Source organism: Lissotriton helveticus, chromosome 2_1 (assembly GCF_964261635.1).
Source record: "Lissotriton helveticus chromosome 2_1, aLisHel1.1, whole genome shotgun sequence".
Lineage (NCBI taxonomy): Eukaryota > Metazoa > Chordata > Amphibia > Caudata > Salamandridae > Lissotriton > Lissotriton helveticus.
Window position 1 is genome coordinate 1684576299 of NC_136059.1, and position 26660 is coordinate 1684602958.

Consider the following 26660-nt stretch of genomic DNA (forward strand, 5'->3'; position numbering starts at 1 on the left):
AGCACATGGAGCACGGCATGTAAATGAATAATGTTGATGCTACTTCCGACTAGCCCTAGACTGAAATAGTTCGATCCTGTACAGGGCTTTCCAGACCGACACTGGGGAAGCCTTTCGCACAGATTCAGTGTTAAACATCTCTCTGGTCATGTTGCTGAAGGTCGCAGTTCAACTACATTTCCGCGAATGGACGTCTGCAGGAGTTTGTCCGAAAAAAGGCAAGCCTATTTTCTGCTATCAAAAGATTTCTAGATGTCTGAGGCTAGAATAGCTGTACCTCCTCTGGACCACAGGAGTGATGCAAGTCCCTTTGATCCTCCTCGGATGCTAAATTTGATAACATTTTAAGCTCATTTTCACTACGAAAAAGGGATTACAGAAGAGTCATCAATGAAAGGGGCTCTTTTTTAACGATCATGTGAATCTCAGCGCTAATCGAGGGATCCATAAGTGATCTAGTGCGTTCTTCGCGGATCACTGCCACTAGTTGTAACTCTTTCTGTTGAATACAGAAACAAACGACCCTCAAATGATTAACATTCCATGCACACAGCAAAATGTCATGCACACTGCATTAGATGTGTTTTACTTCACCTTAGCTTAATCATGTTTTTTTTTAAGCAGGACATATTTTATATGTTGAACTTTTTGCTTGCATTTATTTTTCAGAGGTGACATGAAGTTCCTTGATCAACATTTTTGACCCTTGGTCAAATAAGGATTGCTCCAAAAAAGATCATTAATCTACTTATGATTTTTTGTTAAATTTTACAATCTGTCCCTTTGCCAACGCCTTTACCTGCATATCCGCACCAATGTTTGCAAGCTGTCAGCTTGCAAAAATCCCCTAGGAGTTCTTTGACGCCAAAGAGTGTTGCAATGGATTTCTCTGGGTTCCAAGTCTCAGCATTTGAGAACAGGAACCGCTATGAAGCAGTGCTCATTCTATGCTGGTAACACTGTGCCAGGCAAAAGGCAAACAGATGGTCTTCACTGATATAGAGTTGCAGCTGCAGTTTTCAGAGGTTGCTTGGGAGAGACAGAAATGCTTAGTCGACTTTTAAAAAGCCTCACACTGCCATATACACATAAGAACATGCATATGGGCTTAAACCTTGTGCAGGGAAGTACCAGGTAAGTCATCTACATAGTCTCTTTTTTTTGGTGTGCATTCCAACAGTACGTGTCTTTCACGGTGCATGATCTCCACATTGGTTTCTTCTGGTTCACATGATCCACATACCTGAAGGAGCTCCAGAGCATCCTATGAGAAGTATAGGGGGCAGGAGCAAGGGGAAGATGACTTGTCTGATTTCTCAGTGTTTCTGGGCTCTACTGTGATAAGAGAATAAATATTTACCAGCATCCAAGGGAGACGCGTAGGGTCTGAGATATCAACACTGCTCTCTGTGCACGCGCTTATGTCACCGACGCCACAAAAGACTGAGGTACATCTCTGTCAGCACATGTGGCTTCCTGAATGGTTAAGGGAGCAGCCCGCCTTCTGTGGACCAGTGACAGAGCAAACAAAAGGCCGACTCGGAAGACCCGTGTCCATACTGATGGCTCATCCAGCCAGGAACATGAGGAACCATTGGAAAGAAGGTGTCTACTAAGAAAGACTCGACTCAAAGGCATGGGGTACATGCTCCTCATGTCCCACAGGAGCAGGGGAAATGAGGACAGAGGACAATTTAACAACATATTTTCTATAACAAAGATTTTAAAAGCCGCAGTCCCAACGTATCGAGTTCATGAAGCAGGGAGCTACTATTCAAAAAAATATAAGACATATAGTGTACTGTCCATTGCAGCATTAACAAATGTATCATTTAGCAAATGCAAAGAGTTTAATGCAAAGATGTTCGTGCCACTTCTGAGTTGATCTAATTCCGCAACCCCATGTTAGCTAGCACCCCTCCTTAAAGGTCACTAAGCCGCCAAGCAAATCACTTGCAGCATGAACTAAATTAAACAGGTGGGTCAATGTGTCATAACACAAGGAAAAAGACAAAACCGAGGAAAAAGTGATGGTTATCGTCAGATACTGTCAGATTTTGACAACTTTAACACTGGTACATTTGCCTCGGCTGATCGGAGCACCAGGAGGACAGGGCAGGCAGCAGGCAAATGGGGAAAAACCATTGCTGGCGTCTCAAACACTACTGCACTCCTGCAAGGAAGCTCACGTAAGGGCAGAAGAGCACCAAAAAGTTTAAATTCAGGAAAGACCATGTAGAGAAAGCCTTTTTAGCTGGCTAGGTTGACTCTGGGTTCAGAGAAAACTCATCCAACCAGACCTCCTGGTAAAAAGTCTTCCAGTACAGAACAGACACTAACAAAAGACTTCCCAGTACTATGACTGCCATCTAGAAATGAGACCACGAGCGAAAAAGGCGTGCTAAATAACAAGCTTATGTAAAAGGAAATGTCTTTGCCAAGAGCACTGCGGGAATGAAAGTGTGCGGCTTTAAAGACCTGCACCTCCTAAGCCAATAAGTATCTTTTAGGGTGGTACCTGTGCTGCATGGGACAGTCACAAGCCTCCAGTGCCTCCTTTGACCTCAGACCTGGAGATGTCCAGGCTTCTGAGCATCACAGGAGCTCCATGGCCAAACCCCAGCAGCGACCGCCTGCTGTACCTCTGCAGAGGAGGTCCATCAACCTCAGCAAGGCTTCGCTTATGATTCGCTTATAGTTCCCTGATTGATTGGCCTGGCTCTTCGGCTGAACGAAGCAGAGGAAGGTAGCTAGAGTGAGAGAGAAAGCAGAGAGAAAAGCGAGGTAAGGAGACACACAACGATAACGAAAAAAGGCAAGACAGCCAGAAGGAAAGATACAAATGGGTAGAAAGAGGTACAGGTAGGTGAAGAGAGAGGTAGACTGGTAGAGTGAGTTTTAGAATGAAGGAGCGAGAGTTAGACCTAGAGAGAAGGAATAGTAAAGAGTGGGAGACTAGTAGGGGAGACTGAGGTGTGAAATAAAGAGAGTTAAGGTAGAAAGTTAGGCGGCTAGAAAGGGAGAGAGGGAGAGTCGGGCATGGTGGTGAGGGGAGAAACAGATGCATGGTACGAAAGCGCTGAGAGGGAGGGAGGTGAAATAGGAAGGCATGGAAAGGTGGGTCGGGTAAAGAGAGTAGTGAGGTAAACAGAATGGTAGAGAGGGGTGAAGGGTAGACGGAGAATGAGGTTTAGAAGAAACATTTTCAAGTAGAGAGTCGGGTACATTAAAGATGGAGAGGGGAGATAAAAGCAGTCAAAGCGAGAGAGTGCAAGGTAGAGAGAGAGAGGTGTGTTAGAGACAGCTCAGGAAGAGGGAATAATAAAGACAGACGTAGACAGACAGGTGAGGTAGAGGGGTGTGTTGAAATAAACGAAGTGCAGAGAGGTGTTACTGAAGAGGAAAAAAGTAGAGGTATTGAGAAAGGAGTAAGGGACTGAAAGAGGTGACGGAGAGTGGACAGAGGGAGAACGAGAAGAAGGGGAGAGACCACACAGAAGATGAATGGCAGGGCAAAGTGAGCGTTCAGGCAGTGAGCACAAGGAGTGGGGTACAGAGACATATGAGGTAGTGAGAGTGAGTGGGGTACAGAGGCATATGAGGCAGTGAGAGCGAGTAGTGGGGTACAAAGGGATATGAGACAGAGCGAGGAGTGAGGTACAGAGGCATATGAGGTAGTGAAAACGAGTCGTGGGGTACAAAGGGACATGAGGCAGTGGGAGTGATGGACAGAGATATGAGGCAGTGAGAGCGAGGAGTAGGGTACAGAGACATAGGAGGTAGTGAGAGCGAGGAGTAGGGTACAGAGATATGAGGCAGTGAAAGCAAGGAGTGGGGTACAGAGGCATTTGAGGTAGTGAGAGCGAGTAGTGGGGTACAAAGAGATATGAGGCAGTGAGAGCGAGGGACAGAGAAAAGAGGCAGTGAGCACGAGGAGTAGGGTACAGAGATATACGAGGTAGTGAGAGCGAGGAGTAGGGTACAGAGATATGAGGCAGTGAGAGCGAGGAGTGGGGTACAGAGGGATATGAGGCAGTGAGAGCGAGGAGTAGAGAATAGAGAAATATGAGGCAGTGACAACGAGGAGTGGGGTACAGAGGGATACTAGGCAGTGAGAGAGAGGAGTGAGGGACAGAGGGATACGAGGCAGTGAGAGCGAGGAGTGGGGTACAGAGAGATATGAGGCCGTGGGAGCGAGGAGTAGGGTACAGAGATATGAGGCAGTGAGAGCGAGGAGTGGGGTACAGAGGGATAGGAGGCACCGGGAGCGAGTAGTGGGGAACAGAGGGATATGAGGCATTGAGAGCAAGGAGTAGAGTATAGAGGAATATGAGGCAGTGACAACGAGGAGTGAGGGACAGAGGGATATGAGGCATTGAGAGCAAGGAGTAGAGTATAGAGGAATATGAGGCAGTGACAACGAGGAGTGAGGGACAGAGGGATATGAGGCAATGAGAGCGAGGAGTGAGGGACAGAGGGATACGAGGCAGTGAATACCTCAACAACCGCCTCTCGTTCTACACTCGCCAGCTCCGCTCTGCCAGCCTCGCCCTCGCCACCGTCCCACGAATCCGCAGAACCACCGCCGGAAGATCGTTCGCCTACCTGGCAGCCAAAACATGGAACGCCCTCCCCGCACACCTACGAATGACCCAGGACCATCTCACCTTAAGGAAACACCTCAAGACCTGGCTTTTCCAGCAGTAGCAGCACCCCTCCCCCTTCAACGCCTTGAGACCCTCACGGGTGAGTAGCGCGCTCTACAAATGTTCTGATTGATTGAGAGTGAGGGGTGGGGTACAGAGGGATATGAGGCAGCGGGAGCGAGTAGTGGGGTACAGAGGGATACGAGGCAGTGAGAGCGAGGAGTAGAGAATAGAGAAATATAAGGCAGTGACAAAGAGGAGTGGGGTAAAGAGGAATATGAGGCAGTGAGAGCGAGGAGTGAGGGACAGAGGGATACGAGGCAGTGAGAGGGAGGAGCGGGGTACAGAGGGATATGAGGCCGTGGGAGCGAGGGACAGAGGGATATGAGGCAGTGAGAGCAAGGAGTGGGGTACAGAGGGATATGAGGCACCGGGAGCAAGTAGTGGGGAACAGAGGGATATGAGGCAGTGAGAGCGAGGAGTAGAGTATAGAGGAATATGAGGTAGTGACAACGAGGAGTGAGTGACAGAGGGATATGAGGCAGTGGGAGCGAGGAGTGAGGGACAGAGGGATATGAGGCAGTGAGAGCAAGGAGTGGGGTACAGAGGGATATGAGGCAGTGGGAGCGAGGGACAGAGGGATATGAGGCAGTGGGAGAGAAGAGTGGGGTACAGAGGGATACGATGCACCGGGAGCAAGTAGTGGGGTACAGAGGGATATGAGGCAGTGACAACGAGGAGTGTGGTACAGAGGGATATGAGGCAGTGAGAGCGAGGGACAGAGATACGAGGCAGTGAGAGCAAGGAGTGGGGTACAGATGGATACGAGGCAGTGAGAGCGACGAGTGGGGTACAGAGGGATATGAGGCAGTGACAACGAGGAGTGGGGTACAGAGGGATATGAAGCAGTGAGAGGAGTGGGGTACAGAGATATGAGGCAGTGAGAGCGAGGAGTGGGGTACAGAGGGATATGAGGCAGCGAGAGCGAGGAATGGGGTACAGAGGGATATGAGGCCGTGAGAGCAGGGAAAGGGGTACAGAGATGAGGCAGTGAGAGCGAGGAGTGAGGTACAGAGGGATATGAGGCAGCAGGAGTGAGGGACAGAGGGATATGAGGCAGTGACAACGAGGAATGGGGTAAAGAGATATGAGGCAGTGAGAACGAGGAATGGGGCACAGAGATATGAGGCAGTGAGAGCGAGTAGGGGGTACAGAGGGATATGAGGCAACGGGGTGAGGGACAGAAGGATATGAGGCAGCAAGAGCGAGGAATGTGGTACAGAGGGATATGAGGCAGAGACAGCGAGGAATGGGTATAGAGGGATATGAGGCAGTAGAGAATAGAGAAATATAAGGCAGTGACAAAGAGGAGTGGGGTAAAGAGGAATATGAGGCAGTGAGAGCGAGGAGTGAGGGACAGAGGGATATGAGGCAGTGACAACGAGGAGTGAGGGACAGAGGGATATGAGGCATTGAGAGCAAGGAGTAGAGTATAGAGGAATATGAGGCAGTGACAACGAGGAGTGAGGGACAGAGGGATATGAGGCAATGAGAGCGAGGAGTGAGGGACAGAGGGATACGAGGCAGTGAATACCTCAACAACCGCCTCTCGTTCTACACTCGCCAGCTCCGCTCTGCCAGCCTCGCCCTCGCCACCGTCCCACGAATCCGCAGAACCACCGCCGGAAGATCGTTCGCCTACCTGGCAGCCAAAACATGGAACGCCCTCCCCGCACACCTACGAATGACCCAGGACCATCTCACCTTAAGGAAACACCTCAAGACCTGGCTTTTCCAGCAGTAGCAGCACCCCTCCCCCTTCAACGCCTTGAGACCCTCACGGGTGAGTAGCGCGCTCTACAAATGTTCTGATTGATTGAGAGTGAGGGGTGGGGTACAGAGGGATATGAGGCAGCGGGAGCGAGTAGTGGGGTACAGAGGGATACGAGGCAGTGAGAGCGAGGAGTAGAGAATAGAGAAATATAAGGCAGTGACAAAGAGGAGTGGGGTAAAGAGGAATATGAGGCAGTGAGAGCGAGGAGTGAGGGACAGAGGGATACGAGGCAGTGAGAGGGAGGAGCGGGGTACAGAGGGATATGAGGCCGTGGGAGCGAGGGACAGAGGGATATGAGGCAGTGACAACGAGGAGTGTGGTACAGAGGGATATGAGGCAGTGAGAGCGAGGGACAGAGATACGAGGCAGTGAGAGCAAGGAGTGGGGTACAGATGGATACGAGGCAGTGAGAGCGACGAGTGGGGTACAGAGGGATATGAGGCAGTGACAACGAGGAGTGGGGTACAGAGGGATATGAAGCAGTGAGAGGAGTGGGGTACAGAGATATGAGGCAGTGAGAGCGAGGAGTGGGGTACAGAGGGATATGAGGCAGCGAGAGCGAGGAATGGGGTACAGAGGGATATGAGGCCGTGAGAGCAGGGAAAGGGGTACAGAGATGAGGCAGTGAGAGCGAGGAGTGAGGTACAGAGGGATATGAGGCAGCAGGAGTGAGGGACAGAGGGATATGAGGCAGTGACAACGAGGAATGGGGTAAAGAGATATGAGGCAGTGAGAACGAGGAATGGGGCACAGAGATATGAGGCAGTGAGAGCGAGTAGGGGGTACAGAGGGATATGAGGCAACGGGGTGAGGGACAGAAGGATATGAGGCAGCAAGAGCGAGGAATGTGGTACAGAGGGATATGAGGCAGAGACAGCGAGGAATGGGTATAGAGGGATATGAGGCAGTAGAGAATAGAGAAATATAAGGCAGTGACAAAGAGGAGTGGGGTAAAGAGGAATATGAGGCAGTGAGAGCGAGGAGTGAGGGACAGAGGGATACGAGGCAGTGAGAGCGAGGAGCGGGGTACAGAGGGATATGAGGCAGTGGGAGCGAGGGACAGAGGGATATGAGGCAGTGAGAGCAAGGAGTGGGGTACAGAGGGATATGAGGCACCGGGAGCGAGTAGTGGGGAACAGAGGGATATGAGGCAGTGAGAGCGAGGAGTAGAGTATAGAGGAATATGAGGCAGTGACAACGAGGAGTGAGTGACAGAGGGATATGATGCAGTGGGAGCGAGGAGTGAGGGACAGAGGGATATGAGGCAGTGAGAGCAAGGAGTGGGGTACAGAGGGATATGAGGCCGTGGGAGCGAGGGGCAGAGGGATATGAGGCAGTGGGAGAGAGGAGTGGGGTACAGAGGGATACGATGCACCGGGAGCAAGTAGTGGGGTACAGAGGGATATGAGGCAGTGACAACGTGGAGTGTGGTACAGAGGGATATGAGGCAGTGAGAGCGAGGGACAGAGAGATACGAGGCAGTGAGAGCAAGGAGTGGGGTACAGAGGGATACGAGGCAGTGAGAGCAACGAGTGGGGTACAGAGGGATATGAGGCAGTGACAACGAGGAGTGGGGTACAGAGGGATATGAGGCAGCGAGAGCGAGGAATGGGGTACAGAGGGATATGAGGCCGTGAGAGCAGGGAAAGGGGTACAGAGATGAGGCAGTGAGAGCGAGGAGTGAGGTACAGAGGGATATGAGGCAGCAGGAGTGAGGGACAGAGGGATATGAGGCAGTGACAACGAGGAATGGGGTAAAGAGATATGAGGCAGTGAGAACGAGGAATGGGGCACAGAGATATGAGGCAGTGAGAGCGAGTAGGGGGTACAGAGGGATATGAGGCAACGGGGTGAGGGACAGAAGGATAAGAGGCAGCAAGAGCGAGGAATGTGGTACAGAGGGATATGAGGCAGAGACAGCGAGGAATGGGTATAGAGGGATATGAGGCAGTGAGAGCGAGTAGGGGGGTACTGAGTTATATGAGGCAACGGGAGTGAGGGACAGAAGGATATGAGGCAGCAAGAGCGAGGAATGGGGTACAGAGGGATATGAGGCAGAGAGCGAGGAATGGGGTACAGAGATATGAGGCCGTGAGAGCGAGTAGGGGGGTACAGAGGGATATGAGGCAACGGGAGTGAGGGACAGAAGGATATGAGGCAGCAAGAGCGAGGAATGGGGTACAGAGATATGAGGCAGTGAGAGCGAGGAATGGGGTACAGAGGGATATGAGGCAGAGAGATAGGAGAGAGAGGAGGGGCGAGTGGTGAATTAGAAGGCAGAGGAAGTGGTAAATAAATGTTAGGTGCAGAGGGCAGGTGAGGTAACAAGCTGATGTGGAAGTAGAGACAATTGTAGGTGTTGTACATAGATAGGTAGATAGAGAAAAAGAAAAGCGCGAGCTACAAGAGAAAATTGAATGTGTCCTTATGTAATGTAACTGGTGCTTGCGTGAAGCGCTTCAATACCCTCGGGTCGATTTCGCGCTATAAATGGAAAAAAAAGGTAAATACGGAGAGAGACAGGACAGGTTGTTTTTAATTGTAATTGCCACCAACTGCCTGGGAGGGCGAGGCTTGAGTTTGGGCAGTCCAAACATGCAAACTCAGTTTCTGCTAAGCATTCCCAGCTGCCAGATTTTAGAAAACATTTTTTTCATGCATTGTTGACTTCTGACTGTCCAGATCACTTTACCAGGGGGCTCTTAAGAAGATGGGGGCCGTGGGAAACTGCCCAGTTTGACCATGATATGAAACCACTCTTGGGAGAAAAAGCAGTTTATTGACCCTGTAACTGAATTTACAAAGCCGAGTTTGCTGGTATCGCTACAAGGGAGAACAATAGTGCGACCACAAACGGCTGAGGTCGGTAAGCATTACATCAGTAAGTAACTCCGGTGTTTGATGCTTGGTATTTTCTTTAAGCACCATCTGCATCTGCCATCTAGCGGCAGCCTAGACAACTACGCCAATGTTTCTTTAAAAAACTGGAAGCATTCTTTGGCTGTAAAGCAGCCCTCATGCAATCAAGCAAAAAACCCGTCTCTTCTGGGGCGTTGGGTGAGTCGCAGGAGCCTCGGTCACAAACATCAAGCTGCAGCTGTCACAAGTGCCCTGTTGTTTTTCAACACCTATCTATTCCAGATTCCTTTGCACTGCACAGAGCATAACTGGAAGGAGGTCTAACAATGGCCTTAAAGCTGCCTGGAGAGGAAATCCGGTCTTCAACCCAAGTCTAGACTGCAATGCTCCACACCCATGTGCACTGAGTGACATTCGGTTGCTTTACATTATTCCTACAGGAGGACACTCCAATGACAAACTACGTCTCCTACCTATAAGTAACATCGTATAGCATGGTTGGGAAAACAGAGCTTGCACAGTATCGATTGATAAATTTTTTTCTCATTGGCAACAAACAAACACTAGTAGTTGTATCTTTTGCTGTTGGCAAAGCTCTGAGAGGCGCAGCCTTAAAACCCTATTATTCCTGTGGTGCATTGTGACAGGGGAGACTACAGCTCACATCACTCAGGCAATCGCTGGGATGAACAACCCTTTCATTACAGACCATTCACACCAGGACCCATTAACAGTTGACTGAGTGTCCAAGCTGTAGTCTCAACAGCGGTAATCCCTCCATGAGGCATGAGGCCTCCGGGTCCTCGGGGACCCCGCCCAGCGGCAAGCCTTGGGTAATTTTCTGCGCGCTCAGGTACCTTCAAGGAGGCCAGCCAGTCCTCTCATAGCAGACCTCTGAGGTATGCTGACCAGAAGGCGATAGTGCTACTAATTGTCAAACACTGAATACGTTCCAATGCTCCTGGTTTAGAACTTTGATCACAACATCTACATTTACATACTAATTGTGAACTCTGCCACTGCAAAGTCATCCTGCTGCAAAGAAAACAAATATATTCTTGGATTGGCTCTTGAATTTCTAATAATGGAACATAGCAAACTCAATGGTGAATGATAATACTGCCAAACCCAGTCCGTCTTTTAAGATTTTTTTTTGGGGGGAGGGGTGTAGTTGTGACTGAATTTACTACTTTTACCAGTTTTCTCATTGTGTTGCGATTTTAACTTTCTTTTTACGTAGTATCAAGCATTGGCTCCTTCGTTGACCATTGTGAGCGGTGTGCTATGTCGTCTGCGAGAAGAAAACATTCCAAATACCATTTCTAGTTGTAATGCTTCTTGCTGGTTAGTGTTTCAATATGTTCAGATGACCACATTGTACAGTTTTGTGGTAGCGTGATCCTGAAATATGTGAGCTGGTTGAATGCATGACCTTGCACGGAGGTTGAAATGAGGAGGTGCCTAGCATCCATCGCAAGATCTTGGAATGCGGTTTGATGGTGCGAGTGAGAGGCGGTGGGTGCCGAGACTTGAACCCCAGTGCTCCCATTAACGCTGAACCTAATATTAAGGTGTGCAAAGGACGCTTGGCCTCATCTATAGAACATTTCAGGAGCTATGCTGCCAAATACATCATTTCCTCGTGGGATGTTGTGCTCTGTGGCGTGTTGGGACCTCATGATGCTGAAGTCTGGGCACTCATGACATCTGGTTGTCTCTCCCAAGTTGCAGAGGGAAGTGTCACGGCCATGTCGAGGGGGTTTAGAGAAATCATGGGTAGTTATGGAAAGGCAAATGTGTTACCGCTTAACTAAAACAACACACCGATCATTCCTCAACCCTGCTCCCATCACCCCTTCCAGGACTGTAACAGAGGTTTGCACCAATTTCCTTTGTGGCCCAATGGGGTATGACCTGCAGAAAAGACGGATACCACTGGAGCTCTGTGATCAGAAGGTATCAACACTGTCTTGTTGTAGGTAAAGAACTTGAGAGGCAATAACTCCGGCCACAACTTTTTTAGGTGGTTATGTGGAGTTTGGTTTCAGAAATCTTCTATTTTCCACATATTTCTCTTAACTTCTACCATGTGAGTGACAGAAGAATCTCTTCGGTCCTAAAATGACTTCTCACCGCTTCGGTGACTGTTCTTATGGCTGTGTCGCAACTACTACATCCTGCAGGTTTTGTTTTGTTGATTGCATTTATTTTCCAAAGGTCTGCAGCCACTGACTATAGATGGGAAGGGTAAGTTACCGCTCCCCCATTGGATGACCAACAGACACCCTTGCATTTATAATGCCGCCTGGTAACCGGATGTACTCGTTAGCATCAGATCGGACTTCGTCAGTGACTGATACATGTAGCCGATACAACAGTCGCATTGTTTGTTGATTGCATACAACACTTCGCTCATCCAGCTAAGGACTGAACTGTACGTTTTCTCCTTAGATAAGAAGCCCCAAAGAGACATTTTGTAAATTTTAATCTTAAAGAATGATTATTTTGTAATTATAATACTTTCCGCACATGGTGAAGAACATTGTGCGTTTTGGATGCATGGCGATGCTGAAGAACACTTCCTTTACCATCATTTCATTAACTGGTCCTTGGTTGGCAGACTGTCCAGGCGTGTCAACATTTACATTTCTTTTCTTAATCTCTTCAATAGATGCACATCTATGATTAGTCCTCTGTGGGTTGCTCTTCTACGATGGCAGAAAGAGTAGTTAAATGTCCCTCTTTGCCACTAGTGATGTCTCGTCCTCCTGTTGCAATGAAACCGATTTAGGGTCAGTTGCACTTTCCTTCTTCAAGTCTGGTTTACTCGAATAAGACGGTACCAGACACATTCGAACCATCCACAATGTCTGACCTGAGTACCGTGTGTTTCAATAGGAAGTGTTGTAACGTGGACTCGGGGGTTGAGGTCAAACCTAGGCTCTGACCAAATATGGAGCAGGTTTCTCCTCTTGCAACATTTTCACTCTTCCTCGCCCTCTTTCTCAGTTCCCTCTCTGAGGTCTTCACCAGGGCCAATTCCGTGGATTATGTACTGAGGTTTTCAGGCGACCTGGATGCCAAGCCCTCATTGCTTCAGTGGTTTCACTCTACTTTTTGCATACTTCTATCCTTGTACAATCCGATTTTATTTTGTTTTTTAATGGCTTGTTGGGGACCTGACCGCTACTCTGTTTGGAAACCAGAATCCTTTTGGCATGAACGGCTCTCCCAAGGGACACGCTTAGTTGTTGGAGGGGAATTTTTCTTTAGGGTATAGTAGTAACTGTGGCCCACTTCGTTTCCAATTAAAGACTGTATTAGTGCGTCTATTTTGCACTGCTTATCCCCATTTTAATACTCATCAGAATGCTAGGATAGACTTTCTTGTCAATTCCTAGAGGGAAATTGATGCTGCCTTGAATTCTTTTTATTCCCTAGTGCTCATCACTGCAGCACACCTGTGAATAAGCCAACCTTGTGGGTGCCTTGGTCGAAACAGCTCAACAGGGGGTTACGGGTGTAATTTATCACATCTCCTGCCTGGCCGCCAGCAGAAGTGTAGCGGTAACCACAAAAAACACCTTTCTGGGTCAGAAAAATAAAGTAACTGTCAAAGTGGTAATGTCTTTGTCTACACAAGCTTGGTCTCTAGCAAAAAACGTCACACATTGTCGCAGTAAAGACTGGTATATAGTACTTTACAGCAGCCATTTTACTGACGGTGTAAGCGTTACTCAATCATGTGAGTAAGAATAGAGACTACCAATCATCTCAAGGGTGGTAGTTGAATCCATAATCAATTACATGACGGTCTAGATGAATATCCTCTTATAAGCGCTATTTTAATCATGCATTGAGTCCTCTGAGCTATTGTTGAAACGGAGTATACAAGTCCAGTTGTGATTGCCCACATAAATGCATGTTTCGCGAGAATGTTTAGGTCAGGGGAATCTTATTCGATAGAGTAGCGAAGGATTTCTCCAGCGCGGCACAAAATATATATTTTTCAGAAATAGAGTTGTATTGAATTTGAAATTCGCTGGGTCAATGCAGAGGATTTTGACTTTTGGCAATGGCCCACCATTAAATAGGTTTTGCCTGTGTCATCTGGAATGTTGCCTTAGGGTGTGGCTATTAGGAAATGTTGCTATTGATAAACCTTTAATCTTTGGTATTTCAGAGGTCATGAGATTTGCTAAGTTAGGACCGAGCTGCAGTAATAGCTCGGTTGGCAATTTTGTGAGGTTGTAGGAAAGGAAGAAGGGTGCTTGCAGTAGATTCATTGCACAGCTGGTTTAATGGGCACGAGGAGCACGATTCCTTTGGGATATGATTATTGGTTATTTCCAGTTAAAATTGGCATGTTTGATTTTTACTCCTTTTGAGAATTGTGTTGCGACTCCACCAGGAACATATTTTATTTATCTGAATTCTTGAATTGGTCATCGAACCTCTCAATCTCGGCACCTTCCTAGAAGGAGGACTATGCCAGCCTTCTACGCCAGACTTCAAACTTCTATGCCAGGCTTCAGACTTCTTCATTGAATTACATGCCACATTATCCCATTGAGGGTCCTGGAAATAATCTCCCGTCTTACACAGAACAAGCATCTACTTCTTATCTACTTGAAGAGGTCTGACTCAAAATGTTATGCAAGCCTCTGTCTGCAAACATAGGATAAGGAGGCAAATATTGGTTACAAAAAAATTGAGTATTTTTCACGTGAACAATCCTCCAGTCCTCCAGTCCTCCACCCCCCCCACCCCCCAACAAACAAAAAACCTACAAACACAATGAGATACACACCATGTGTTCACAAACCATAAGCAGAAACTCATTTTTGGGCTATTCTTAAGGTCTCAAAAGTATTACAGAAAAATTAAAGACTGCATCCAAATGTATCCATTAGTTTTGAAATATTAATACATTAAAGAATGTGTAGATTCTGTGCAAGTCTTGCAACGTACAAGGTGCTGAACAAGTATCTGAGTGCCGCAGAATTTAAGAGGCATCCTTGGAGTTTTGGTTGACATACAGAGTAATCAACAATACGAACAAGTCACTTACCTTCGGTTACCCTCTTTTTGGTGTATAGTCTAACCACAGATTGCTCACCTTTAGAATATTCCCCAGGTGCCAGACTAGATCCAGAGGCTTTTCTTGGCAATACTCCAACAAGCCACTAGAGGGCACTGTGCTGCTTTGAGATTGCCATGTACCTCCTGGAAGTGACAGGACAAAGCCGCATTTAAGCACCATCCCCTATGTGGAGATAACATCTTCTTGCTTGATCCGTGCCTCTGACACAGAGCATACAACAATATTTGCTACTAGTATGCAGATCTCTAACTTGGGATCTTTTTACATGGGGGTGGGGAGAGGAGTTGGCCTAAAGGCTCGGGCATCCGACCTCGAATCTGGGGAACCGGGTTAGAGTCTCGGCAATGTCGCTGAACATCCTGTGATTCTGGGCAAATCACAATCTCCCCGTGCCTAACAAAAATAAATGTCCTCATTTAATGAATGCAACTGGTGATATGCAAAGCACTCTGATACCCAAAACCTTTGAGTCAAGTTCGCCCAATCTAAAACTCTGTGAAATAAAATTAAAATGTTTAAAAAATTGTAAAAGGAGGCTACTTCACAGAAAGGGGTGGCAGGAAAGCAGTGAAAAATCTGCCGCTTGATTGAGAATGCACAGGCCAGAGTATTAAGATAAGTAACCTGTTCTGATGGATACTTCTGACCACAGACCCCCCCCCCCCTCCCCCCCCCCCCCCGCCTCTCTTTTAAAATAGACAGCAAAGCAAACCCTCCCAAACCCGGAGGGTCTGTGGATTAGATCCAGACAAAACAGATCTGCATGACAGAATGGGGGAAATGCCCTTTCCATCAGACCTGGATGTCAAGACAGTACTGCTTTGTGAACATGAGCACCAAAATCCACGCTGCAGCCTGACTAATGTCAAGGACAGACACCCAGCAAGCCAACGCGGCTTGCATCTCTTAAATGAGAATAGCAAAGTGCTCCTCTGAGAGCTGCCCTGGTGTGGGAGGTGTGATGGGGTAGAAAGCAACAGTAGGGCATAGTGTGGTAAATACTCTGGAGTCAGCCTTGGAGGTAAGTTGTATTTAATGTACAGGAAACAGAATAAGCATCTTCATCAAGGAGCTGGTCAGGAGCAACTGACTCCACTAAGAATCTTTAGAGGAGACTAGAACATTATACATTCTGGAATACAACGAGGTAAGTAAACACAAGAAATAAAGGTAGGAATGTTGTGTAGGAAAATACTAGAAACAAAGATAGGAATAATGTATAACACATCTCCTCTCGCTGAATACAAAAAACACTAGAAAGTTAAAGTGAGAAAATATCTATTAGTAACAAGAAACACTATTTGTATCATAAGTAAAATTACTTACATTTTCACGTTGTTAAGAACACATATGGATTCATTTGGTTTATCGATCAATCACAACAGTAATCGTTAAGATACAAAGGAGGTCTGCGATCTCGCAGACACCTCGAGGGTGGCTGGATTCTATGTGAAGTCTCTTCACTGGACTGAGCTACAGTAGTAGTATCACCACCACCACCCCTCCTACAGTGAGAAATATCACCAACTGAAGTAAGAGTGCGTGAATCACCACTACCTATAGCACTTAACCCTCCCACAGAGTTGGAAGAAACATGGGGAGAAATGAACATGTAGCCGGATGAACTATCATCAGCAGGATTTTGAGTCTGAGAAAATCCAGTTCTTGAACTTTGAGAATTGATGTAACCAGCTTTTTGATATAACGCCACTCTCCTCAAGCTCCATTTTTCTCCATTGGAAAGCACTACATAGTGTGGGTAAACCATTTTCACCAGAAAAGGACCTCTAAATTTGGACAATCCACCAGACACCCTCCCAGACTTGACTTTGACTAGATCACCTTTATTGATTCTACTTGAAACTGACTTTGTTAATTTCTTAGTAGAATTTACCTGTGAAGTAGACTGAGTTGACCTAACAGTTGGAGTTATAGAGGGGGAAGAGGGGGAAGATACCAACATAGGATTTACTTTGACCAAGCTGGTTTGGGAAACTAAATCCTTGAGCCAAGAAGGGGTCAACTTCGTATTAGCAACTCTGCCTCTCATAATCTCAAAAGGAGATTTGTTCTGAGACCCATGAAGTGTAGTGCAATAAGCATAGACCATTTCACTAACCAAAACAGAGACTGACGAACTCTTCGATAAGGCCATCTGAATAGTACCTTTAACTAATCTATTCAGGCGCTCACAGAGTCCATTCCCTTGTGGGTTGTAAAGAGACGTTCTGTGATGGGATATACCAGAAGCGGCAAGGAAAGAACGCATTTCGTGAGAGACTAACTGCGTTCCATTATCAGTGATAATGACATTAGGGAAACCCTCCACAAAAAATAAGGATCTCAAGTACTTTATAGTCGTTTCAGTGGTAATGTCCTTCAAGAATTCAACAGATAACCACTTTGAAAAACAGTCTACTACGACAATAGCAAACCTCTGAGAAATTGGTAATTCGTTCATGGGACCTATAAAATCCAGGCACATTGTATGCCATGGGACTTCAGGAAACACTAACTCTCCAACTTGAGACCCTGCTGAGACTCTCAACCGCTTTTCACCAACTTTGCAAGTAGGACAATCCTCAACCCAGGAAGTAACAGAGGAGTCTATTCCTGGCCACCAAAAGTTCAATTTAAGCCTTTGTTGTGTCAATGTTTGCCCCAAATGCCCTTCATGTGCTATGGCAATAAGTTTGGTCCTTAAGTCAGCAGGGGGAACAAATTTGTCTCCGCGCATTACAACATTTTCTCCACACACGGACAATTCGTCAATAATCTTTAAGAAAGGACGAACTGAAACATGCACACAACTTTCTCTTCGTGCACCTAGCTTAATTAATTGAATGACTTCTTTTAGCACACAATCATCAGACATGGCCTCTACCCAATCTTTATGTGTGAAGGAACTAGCACCAAGAGACACAACATCATTAATCCAAGCGATGTTTTCTTCTACACTCTCAAGTTGAAATTCATCATCAGACAGATGTTCACTCGGGACTGCCAATCTAGACAGGCAATCAGCCTGAAAATTCTTCCAGCCTTGTATGTGAAAGATATCAAAATGGTACTCCTGCAGTTTGGAGGCCAATCTTGCTAACCTCGGGGAACTACAGGCTGCGCCTCCAGGAGAAAGTATTCTTATCAGTGGTTTGTGATCGGTCTTTAGATTAAAATGTGTACCCCACAAATAAGTTCGGAAATGATGTGCTCCCCAGGCAGCAGCCAAGGCCTCTTTCTCAATAACGGAATAATTCCGTTCACTTTGAGAAAGAGTACGGGAAGCAAACGCAATTGGTCGCTCACCATCCTTATGTGTTTGTACTAGGACAGCGCCAAGACCACATGCGCTCGCATCAACCATCAATGTAGAGACTTTCTTGGTGTCAAACGGTGCTAATACTTTTGCAGAACAAATGGCATCTTTAATATTGTTAAAACATGTGTTTAACTCTTGCCCCCAAACAAATTTGCAACCTTTTTTAAGTAATGCTCTCAAAGGTATAGTCTTTTCGGAAAATTTGTCTACAAATTTAGAATAATATTCAATTAGCCCCATGAAGGACCTCAATTGATCCTTGTCAACTGGACAAGGGGCAGAACGTATAGCCTCTAGGAGGTCTTTTTTAGGTTTTACTCCTCTGACGGATATTTCATGGCCTAGGTATTCGATGTCCTGAACAAGAAAGGAACATTTATCTTTTCTTAATGTAAGGCCTGTATCCCAAATTCTGTGCAGTGCATTCTTCAAAACCAGGTTGTGTTCAGCAATTGATTCTCCAAATACCAAGATGTCATCCTGGAAAAACACCACATTACTCAACCCCTTGAAAATTTCTGTGACTAATCTCTGGAACACACTCGCCGCTGATATCAAACCAAAGGGGAGGCGAGTAAATTGGAATATGCCTTCCGGGGTGATAAATGCGGTGAGGTGTTTCGAAGATTCGTGAAGCTTGACCTGATGATAGGCACTCCTCAGGTCCAGCTTCGAGAAATATTTAGCTCCCTGAAGGGTAGAAACCATCTCAGAGATATTTGGTAGGGGAAAGGTGTCGGCAACAACACACTTTATCAGGGCCCTGAGGTCTACACAGAACCTGAGCTTACCATCAGCCTTCTTAGAAATAACTACAGGAGAAACCCAGGCTGATGCTTCTGTAGGTTCTATGACCCCTGACTGAAGCATTTCTTCAATCAATAACTTTACTTCTTCACGAATAGAGATGGGAATTCTCCTGACACGGTGCTGCATGGGTAGGCTATTCTTCTTGAGTTTGATGAGATGAGTGTAACCTTTCAACTCACCAAGCTCGGCTCTGAATACTGACTCAAATTCGCTGAGAATGGACTCGATAGAGTCATCATCGACTACCATAATCTGGTTCTTGGCCCTAGGGTTGATAACTATATACAGATCATATTGGTGGATCCAACCAAGAATGGGTGGGCCATCAATTGAGACATACACTTTCCCTCGAGTGGATCTTTTCTCAACGCAAATATCAGATTCAAAGAACCCAAGAATATCGATCTTCTTGCCATTAAAACCTTTAGCTGAAATGTCACTCTCATATAAGTCCATTCCCTGCCAGAAAGTGTCAAAAGTAACTTTAGGAATAATGGTATGACGTGATCCTGTGTCTACCATTAATGATACTTCATGAGAGTCAATTGTGAAGACGGCTTTTGGTCTATTTTGTCTGGGATCATCTTCAATCACGTCTACATCATCCACTACTAAGAATCTTTCCTCTCCATCTTCATGAAGATAATCTTCAACTACAGCAACTCTCTGCTTGGATTTAGTTTTGCACATCTTTGAGAAATGTCCCATTTTGCCACATTTGAGGCATTCTTTATTTGTTGCAAAACAAAACTTTGCCTCCGAAGAGTGGGTATTGCTTCCACACCTGCTGCATAGTTTACTGAAATTCTTCTTTTGTGGAAATCTAGATTTGTTTCTTACTACTGCAACATTATCACTCCCGCAATGCTCACATTCAGTAGGATTATTCTTATCCGACACTACTGAAACTTCCTGTTGCGGACTTGTTTTGTGGGAGTCTAGTGTCTTCATGCACTTGCTTGATTCTTCAATGACTTTGGCCAGGTCTATGGCATCTTTGAGGGAGGGATTCTTTGCTGCCCACAATCTCTTCTGGATTTTCTTGTTTGAGCATTGTACTATGAGTTGATCTCTTATGAGTTCCTCATTCATGATACCAAATTTACATTTAATAGACAGTTCCCTGAGTCTGGCCACAAAGTCATCTATGGATTCAGAATCTTTTTGTCTTTGAGTGTAGAACTTATATCGGTTCATGACTAGATTCTCCTCCTTAGAAAATCTTACTTCCAACCTCGCTACAGCTTCCTTGAACTCATCGTCCATGTCTTGTCCATTAGCTCTTAAAGCTATGGGTAGAAATCGGAAAACCCTCTGCCCTTCTTTGCCTAGCGTGTTTAATAGGATGGCTTTTTTCCTTTTGGCCGAAAATTCTTGGCCATCCAGTGCTTCGAGGTAATTATCGAACATAATATACTAGTCTTCCCATGGTATTTGGGGTGTACCAGGTTCAGGTAGGAATTGAGGAGGTAATGTAACTAATATTTGTTGTGCCATTTTAATTAGACTGGTTATAGAGTCCGAGTGATAATGAAAGAATTTTTTTTTTTTTTAGTAAGATAATGTACCTCTATATAATTAGTGCACTAAGAATGGTTTGTTTCCTTTGATTTATGATGAATGGTTGATGTGAGCACTTTTCTTGAGCAGTCGATGGTGAAGATCGAGGAAAATGCGCTTTAACTCGATAAATACTATAAAATGGCCGCCAATCCAAAACGAGGCTTGAATCGTACTAAAAAGAGTCTTGAAGCGCATAGGCGTCACAACGCTGTTGCGCGTAAGATTCACTCTGCTGCAGTGGCGGTGCCTAGCAACACAGCCGGCGTCAAGTTGGCCACGCACGCGCACAGGATTCTTTGTTGTCGCTCGCGAGGGGAGAGCGAGGGCAGGTTGCTTAGCGACGCTATCGGTTGAAGAGCGCTCGCGCTGCGGGAAGCTTTCTACTTACAGTTTTGTTGAAATTGACATTATTCGGCAAGCGCTGGCAGGGCAGAGGGGCTGCACACGTAGGGTTTGTTTCTTTTACCCTTGATGAAGTCTTCTGATGATTGTAGTGACAGTGCTTCTCCAAAGACGACCAAGATCCACAGAATGCGTTGTGGTCAACCAGAGTGTCTCTGACCAGCTGCAAATCGTCGCCACAAATTGTGGTAAATACTCTGGAGTCAGCCTTGGAGGTAAGTTGTATTTAATGTACAGGAAACAGAATAAGCATCTTCATCAAGGAGCTGGTCAGGAGCAACTGACTCCACTAAGAATCTTTAGAGGAGACTAGAACATTATACATTCTGGAATACAACGAGGTAAGTAAACACAAGAAATAAAGGTAGGAATGTTGTGTAGGAAAATACTAGAAACAAAGATAGGAATAATGTATAACACATAGCCATGCTGAATGATTTGGAGCACTCACCTGTCAGATGTGATGGGTCACCAGCCCAGGAGAAGCGCTGGATACTGCCTCCCACAGAGTGGCCGTTCACCACTAGAGGCAGATTCAGGCAGCCCTTCCCGACAGTCAGTATTATCAAGGCCAACACAAATCAGATATCTGGCTGCATCTTTACTATCTTGAATGGTTTGGCCAGGGAGTATCCAAAGTCTTCCGAGACTGCAGCAACATCTCACTGGCTATGTCCTACACGGCACGCGTAGATCGGGCAAATAAACAAACTGCCCAGTCTGCCCTCAATGCTAGGATAGCCGAAGACAACATTTGTTTACCCGATCGCGTCAAATCCTCAGACTCCTGGTCCGGGGAGTTGCAGGGAATGAATTGGGGGTTATCTTGCTCTTGGAAGAAAGAACAACCAGACTTTCTGGAGTCCGATGTTCAGTGAGGAATTCACCGTTGCCCGGAACCGGTCTGTGTATATACTTCCAACTGACTATTCATGGTGGCAAGAACAGGGCTTTGATCGGATACCCATTAAGAGATCAGTGAGGAAGTCATTCAATGGGCGCAAAACCTCAGATGTAGATGGCCCCAGTTGTAAGGTTTTGGTAAGGACATCTCTCTTGACCTGAATGGAGGGCAGATGTAGGTTCAAGAACTAAGCGTTTGTCAAATTACGACAGCAAATAAGCACTATTCGACTAGAGGTCAAAAAGCGAGTTAATCCCTCTCTCAAGGGCAGTACCAAACCCAGCAACCTCTCGTAAGTCCATGCAAAAATTGTCATTGTCATAATGAGGGTTCAAATTATTCACATCCCCACCATCATCATTTCTAGTTGGTGTCAAGCTTTGATCAGAACAGGAACAAAAAGACAATGGAGCCTCTGAGGTGCATCCACGTAAGTGGGAGCATAGGATAAGTCTGGTTTGTGGTGATCAGTTGCCCATAAGTGATTTTGGAGCATGACTGGGGCATGGCGAAGCTGGTTTGGGGTCGGCTCTTGAGCCAGCACCAGATTCGGCACAGAAGTTGAAGAAGGAGTGGCTGCTACAGGGGTCGAAGTCTGCACTTGTTACGGCACACAGCCCATGACCGGTTGATGGGGGTCAGATGGCGCCGAGGACAGATCCACCAGTGGTAATCCAACCGAGAGCCACTGTGGATCCTTGGGTCCCGATGGCACACCAGAGCAAGTAGAACAATACCAAATAAACACAGCATGTCCTCCTTAATGGCCTTGATCTACTGCGGTGGCGCCGATGGCTTGGCGAATTAATAATGATGCCTCAGGATCAACTGTGAAATTGGTTCTGCAACTGGAGATTAGGACTGACCCAGTGATACCTTCGTGCCTTTTTTTTTTTTAGCTAAAGAGTGGTGGGATGGGGTTGAATTCCTCTTTGCTTTCTTGTGTTTTTATTTGGACTTTGACTTACAAGAGAATTCTGTGAAGACTTCTCGTGGGAGCGACATGGGGAGCAGAAGGTCTGCGCTCTTGACTTCGAGCAGGACTTGCATGATGCCCGTGACTAGTTCTTGTGTTCGGTGACGTACAGCTTTCCTTCGCCATCCCAGATCGCCTTTGGATGCATGAGGGCGCAATCACTGCACAACTCTGAGTCGTGCCCTGAGTACAAACAATAAAGACACACCGCATGCAGCTCCATGAAAGACATTTTTTTTCCTGCAGTCGGGGCATGGTATAAAACCTATAGATTTAGGGGTGGGGCATTGTTCCCTTGCACACTGGATTTCGTTTTTAGAGTCGTCAGAAGGCTGACTAAAGAGAAAGCAGAGCCCCGGATCCGCGTTTGAAGGCATGGAAAGAAATGACTTGACGTGAGCACACACGGGTCGATCATGTGTGTAGCGTAGCCCAGTCACTTGTAGGGTGGTTGGGAGTCAACGATGGGCAGCAAGGCACCACCTAGCAAAACAAAGGAGTTTAGCAGAGAAAAGCTTCCAGATCCAGTCTGGTGCCAGGGAATATTCTAACAGTGAGGAATCTGTGGCTGGAAGTATCCAACATGATTAGGCCTCACACACTGTCCATGTTGCCTATTTACAACACCGCCTCACCTTTTCATAATACTGGATGTTTTTGTCTGCCATGCCCATGAGCAGCTGCTTGAAGTCCTGCCTCTTGTTGTTCTGCCATCTCTCCATATCTGCCTTCAGGTCAGCGTTGAAACACTCCACTCTGTCCTGACACTTTTCCACATCTGTTGGCACCTAGATAGCAGAAGACAACAGCTTTAAAACAAGGAAAGATTTAACAGAAAACAGCTCAAATGATTGAATTTGGACATTCTAGGCAGGGTTCAGTTTCAGCAAAATGCACATTGTGCTTGCATACAGCATTCAGGAACTCTTGTGTCTGAATAAGCGCAAGTGTTTGAATCTGCACGGTTGTGTCCCTCAACAGGCTTCGTTGTGTGGCTGTGCGCACTCGTGATTGTTCAAAAGGATCTCCTGGCCTTCACCTTTAAAGAGACAGGTGTGTGTGTTGGCGTTGTTTGAACAGGGGAAAGGGTGTGAACTTGTGCAGAATTAGCCAGTAAGATGGCTCAGTGACTCAAGAACTGGATGCCTACATCTGCTGTGACCAGCAGGCCATGGTCGTGAATCCAGATAGGGCCACCAAAGTCATTCCACCTTCCAAGCCTGATTGAGCACGATTAAACTGGGCACCATATGAACACCTTTTATTTGCAGTATTTTGAAGTGGCGAAATTGGGAATGCAAGCTCTACATAAAAAATACAAACTGCAAATGCTTAAAATTAATACATGGGCAACTTGGCACCTCACCCAGCTCTCTGCATTTTCATAGCGAAAATGCAGAGAGCTGGGTGAGGTGCAGCAGCTTGTGACTGACTTACTTGCTTTGGGATAGTTCTGCCCGTAACTGCTTCTCTTGCACCTTCGTTTGACATTTTGTGTTGTTTTCTGAGATTCACTGATGTGCAAAAACATATATATTTTTTTATTTCCTTCAGTTTCTAGTCAATATACACTTGCAATCGTGACACCTATGTGACGTGACAGAGCCCAATATTTTTTTCAGGTTCCATTTTTTAAAACCACTATCTCGTATACAGCCAATTATTCAGCCATTCAGAAGCAGTGTCTCCAAAATGTTAAATCTGTCCGGTGCTGATATCCAATTACTACAAAAATCGAAGAGAGTGCATGAGCAATGGACAGAATCAGTATTTTTAGGTTTTTCTCAAACCACGGAAGGTAGATCGGCAAAACCTGAAAAATTCACTGAAGATTAGTGCATTGCACCTGCAAATGTGGTAAACTCCATTTCAAAATTTGGAATTCTTGTAGAAAAAAAAAAACATATGGAAGAAGGAATGATATAGCACCTGTTATCTACCCCTAAACAACCCGGCCAAAATCTGGCAAAAAAGACTTCTTTGCCAAAATGTATTCTGGAGAGTATTGTGAAGATAACATTAAGCGGATAGCCCCCACAACCTTCACTCCATTTCTGTAATTCAAGTGTTACATAAAATTAAGGAACCAGCCAAAGCAGGTGCCACCTTATAAATTCCCTATTTCACAAAACAAAGGTCCTTAGCTGACAAGCGATAGTGAAAGAAAATATACTATAGACTTAGATAAGTACTATAAGTGTTCTTCTAATGCCCATCCGGACAATAAAAATGTTTATTACATCAATGTAAAGGTATGAGCAAAAAATGGAAGTACGAACAATTACAGAAGGGCACAGTCCTGTACCCAGCATGAAAGAAAAGAAATAAAGACAAAAGGTGTGAGACAAAAACAAATTATCAGGCAATAACTTTGGAGCAAATGGTGGCTTGCATTTCATTACAAACTGAAGCAAGCACAAACCAACAGTAACCACAATACATATACTCAATGGTTAATTTGCGGAACTGTTTGAAAAGTCGACGTTTCGATCCCTAGCTCCTAATATACTGGGATAATCTTCAGGACTAATAATATAATTGCCTGGTTGTTATAATTCTAGCCTGTTGGTATAAGAGGAGAGAAAAGAAAACAAAAAACAAAAATAGGTGACCCTTAAGAATCATTTTGAATTGAAATATTCAACATGTCAACAGCAGTTTGTTATGGAAATGGTCTCTCCAACCTAGACGGACTGTTTTCAACTTTAAACAAGCTCATAGTGTTGTTGTGACACTCAGTGCCTGGTGATTTCATGCACTGAAGTAGCCTAGTTCATTGTGCACATGAACGTGTAGTTGTGTCTGTGATGGCGTAGTGATGACGGAATAATATTTGCCAATAGTCACAATTATGAACCGACAGTGAGTTGTACCGAGCCATTTCGCTTGTGTATATCTTAGCTCTTAGAGGTTCTTTACGTATTTTGTGTACGTGAAGCAGAGTCGGTCAGGTCTGTGCTCATAAGGTGATGTGAAGAGGAGCAGAGATCGAAGGCAAAAACAACGCTCGGACTCATGATAGCAAGTAATAAACCACATTCAAAAAGTTGTTTACGAAGTGTCTTAATTCGGCGCAGGGATAATTGTGACAAGGTGCTAATATGAAAACAAGGCGGATTTGATCTCGGGCCCATGGTTGCAATTATTAAGTTCAGATTTGTGTTTGTTGAGGCGTGCTTAAAATTCGGCGCAGCGCAGGTAACGTTTTGGAAATTATATTTAAAATACGGCGCAGTGCGAGTGATGATATAGTGTTGGTGTAATTACAAGGCGGATGGGGTGTGTTGGAAACGGGGGGCTGGTTATGGCTAACCTTAAGTCGGCTTTGCGGGTAAAAGCCAAGAGTACTTAGGGCAGTATTGGTCAAGATGGGCCGGTGGTGTCTCCTAGAAAAGGGAGAGAAAAGGGTATCTGGTTGCTCGACGGCTCGAAGGGCGAGACCAGTAGTAGGCTGGCAATGGCGAGAGACATATACCTTAGATGTCTTGTTGTTAAAATTGTTTACGATCATCTGAAATCGGTGATGGTCCGGGTACCCGTGTGGGCCCGACTTCGGATTTGGAGATCAATGTAACCGCGAACAGTGGCGGTTTGGTTCAAATGGAGCTGGGGAAAGAAGAAGAGGAGTTTGAGCTCAGGGCAAGACTCGGCGGCCATAAAGGTCGGGTGGCGAGTCTTGTCAACCCTGGTAGTCGGGTAACAGGAGGGGAGAGGAGGGGGGTGTCTGCACGGGCATTGGGCTTACCTCTGGTGAGTCTCGTGGTGGGAAGCTTCAGTAACCTTCGTCCATTTGGCGCATGATAGCGGGAACAAGATGTGCCAGGTGTGTGCTGGTTTTGACAGTGGCTCGGTGGAGGCCATTGTAGAAAAAAAAAAAGAGGACTGATACAGCGTGTGGGTGGTGGCCATCTTGGAATGGTGTAGTTCCAAGGGAGGGGGGGCTCGAGTCGGGTTGGCCATATTGGAGTGGTGAAAAGGATCCGGGGAGGAAAAGAAGTAATGGGCCATGTGATTGTGTTAAGTGCCCGCAATCTGATGGTATTGATGTGACTTAGTGAACTCGTGACTTGGTGACATATCAAGACCATACAATGGTGTGACAATATACTAAGCATAAACCATTAATTCTGGACTTTGTGCAGTGTAGTATATACATATTTACAATTGAAAGGGATCATAGTGGCAAAACCGGCTAACGGTGTGTTTGGCGGATTTGGAATTTTCCAGATTACAGCAGAATGCA

The 26660-nt window shown here is 46.0% G+C and overlaps 1 protein-coding gene across 1 annotated transcript in view; it reads right to left on the bottom strand.

The window, feature by feature from the left end:
* Positions 1-26660, bottom strand: part of SNX30 (sorting nexin family member 30) — a 244521-nt gene that overhangs the window by 7298 nt on the left and 210563 nt on the right. The window contains exon 8 of the mRNA XM_078676636.1: positions 23053-23205. Coding sequence (XP_078532762.1) covers positions 23053-23205 — 153 coding nt within the window. The remainder of the gene's footprint in view (positions 1-23052; positions 23206-26660) is intronic.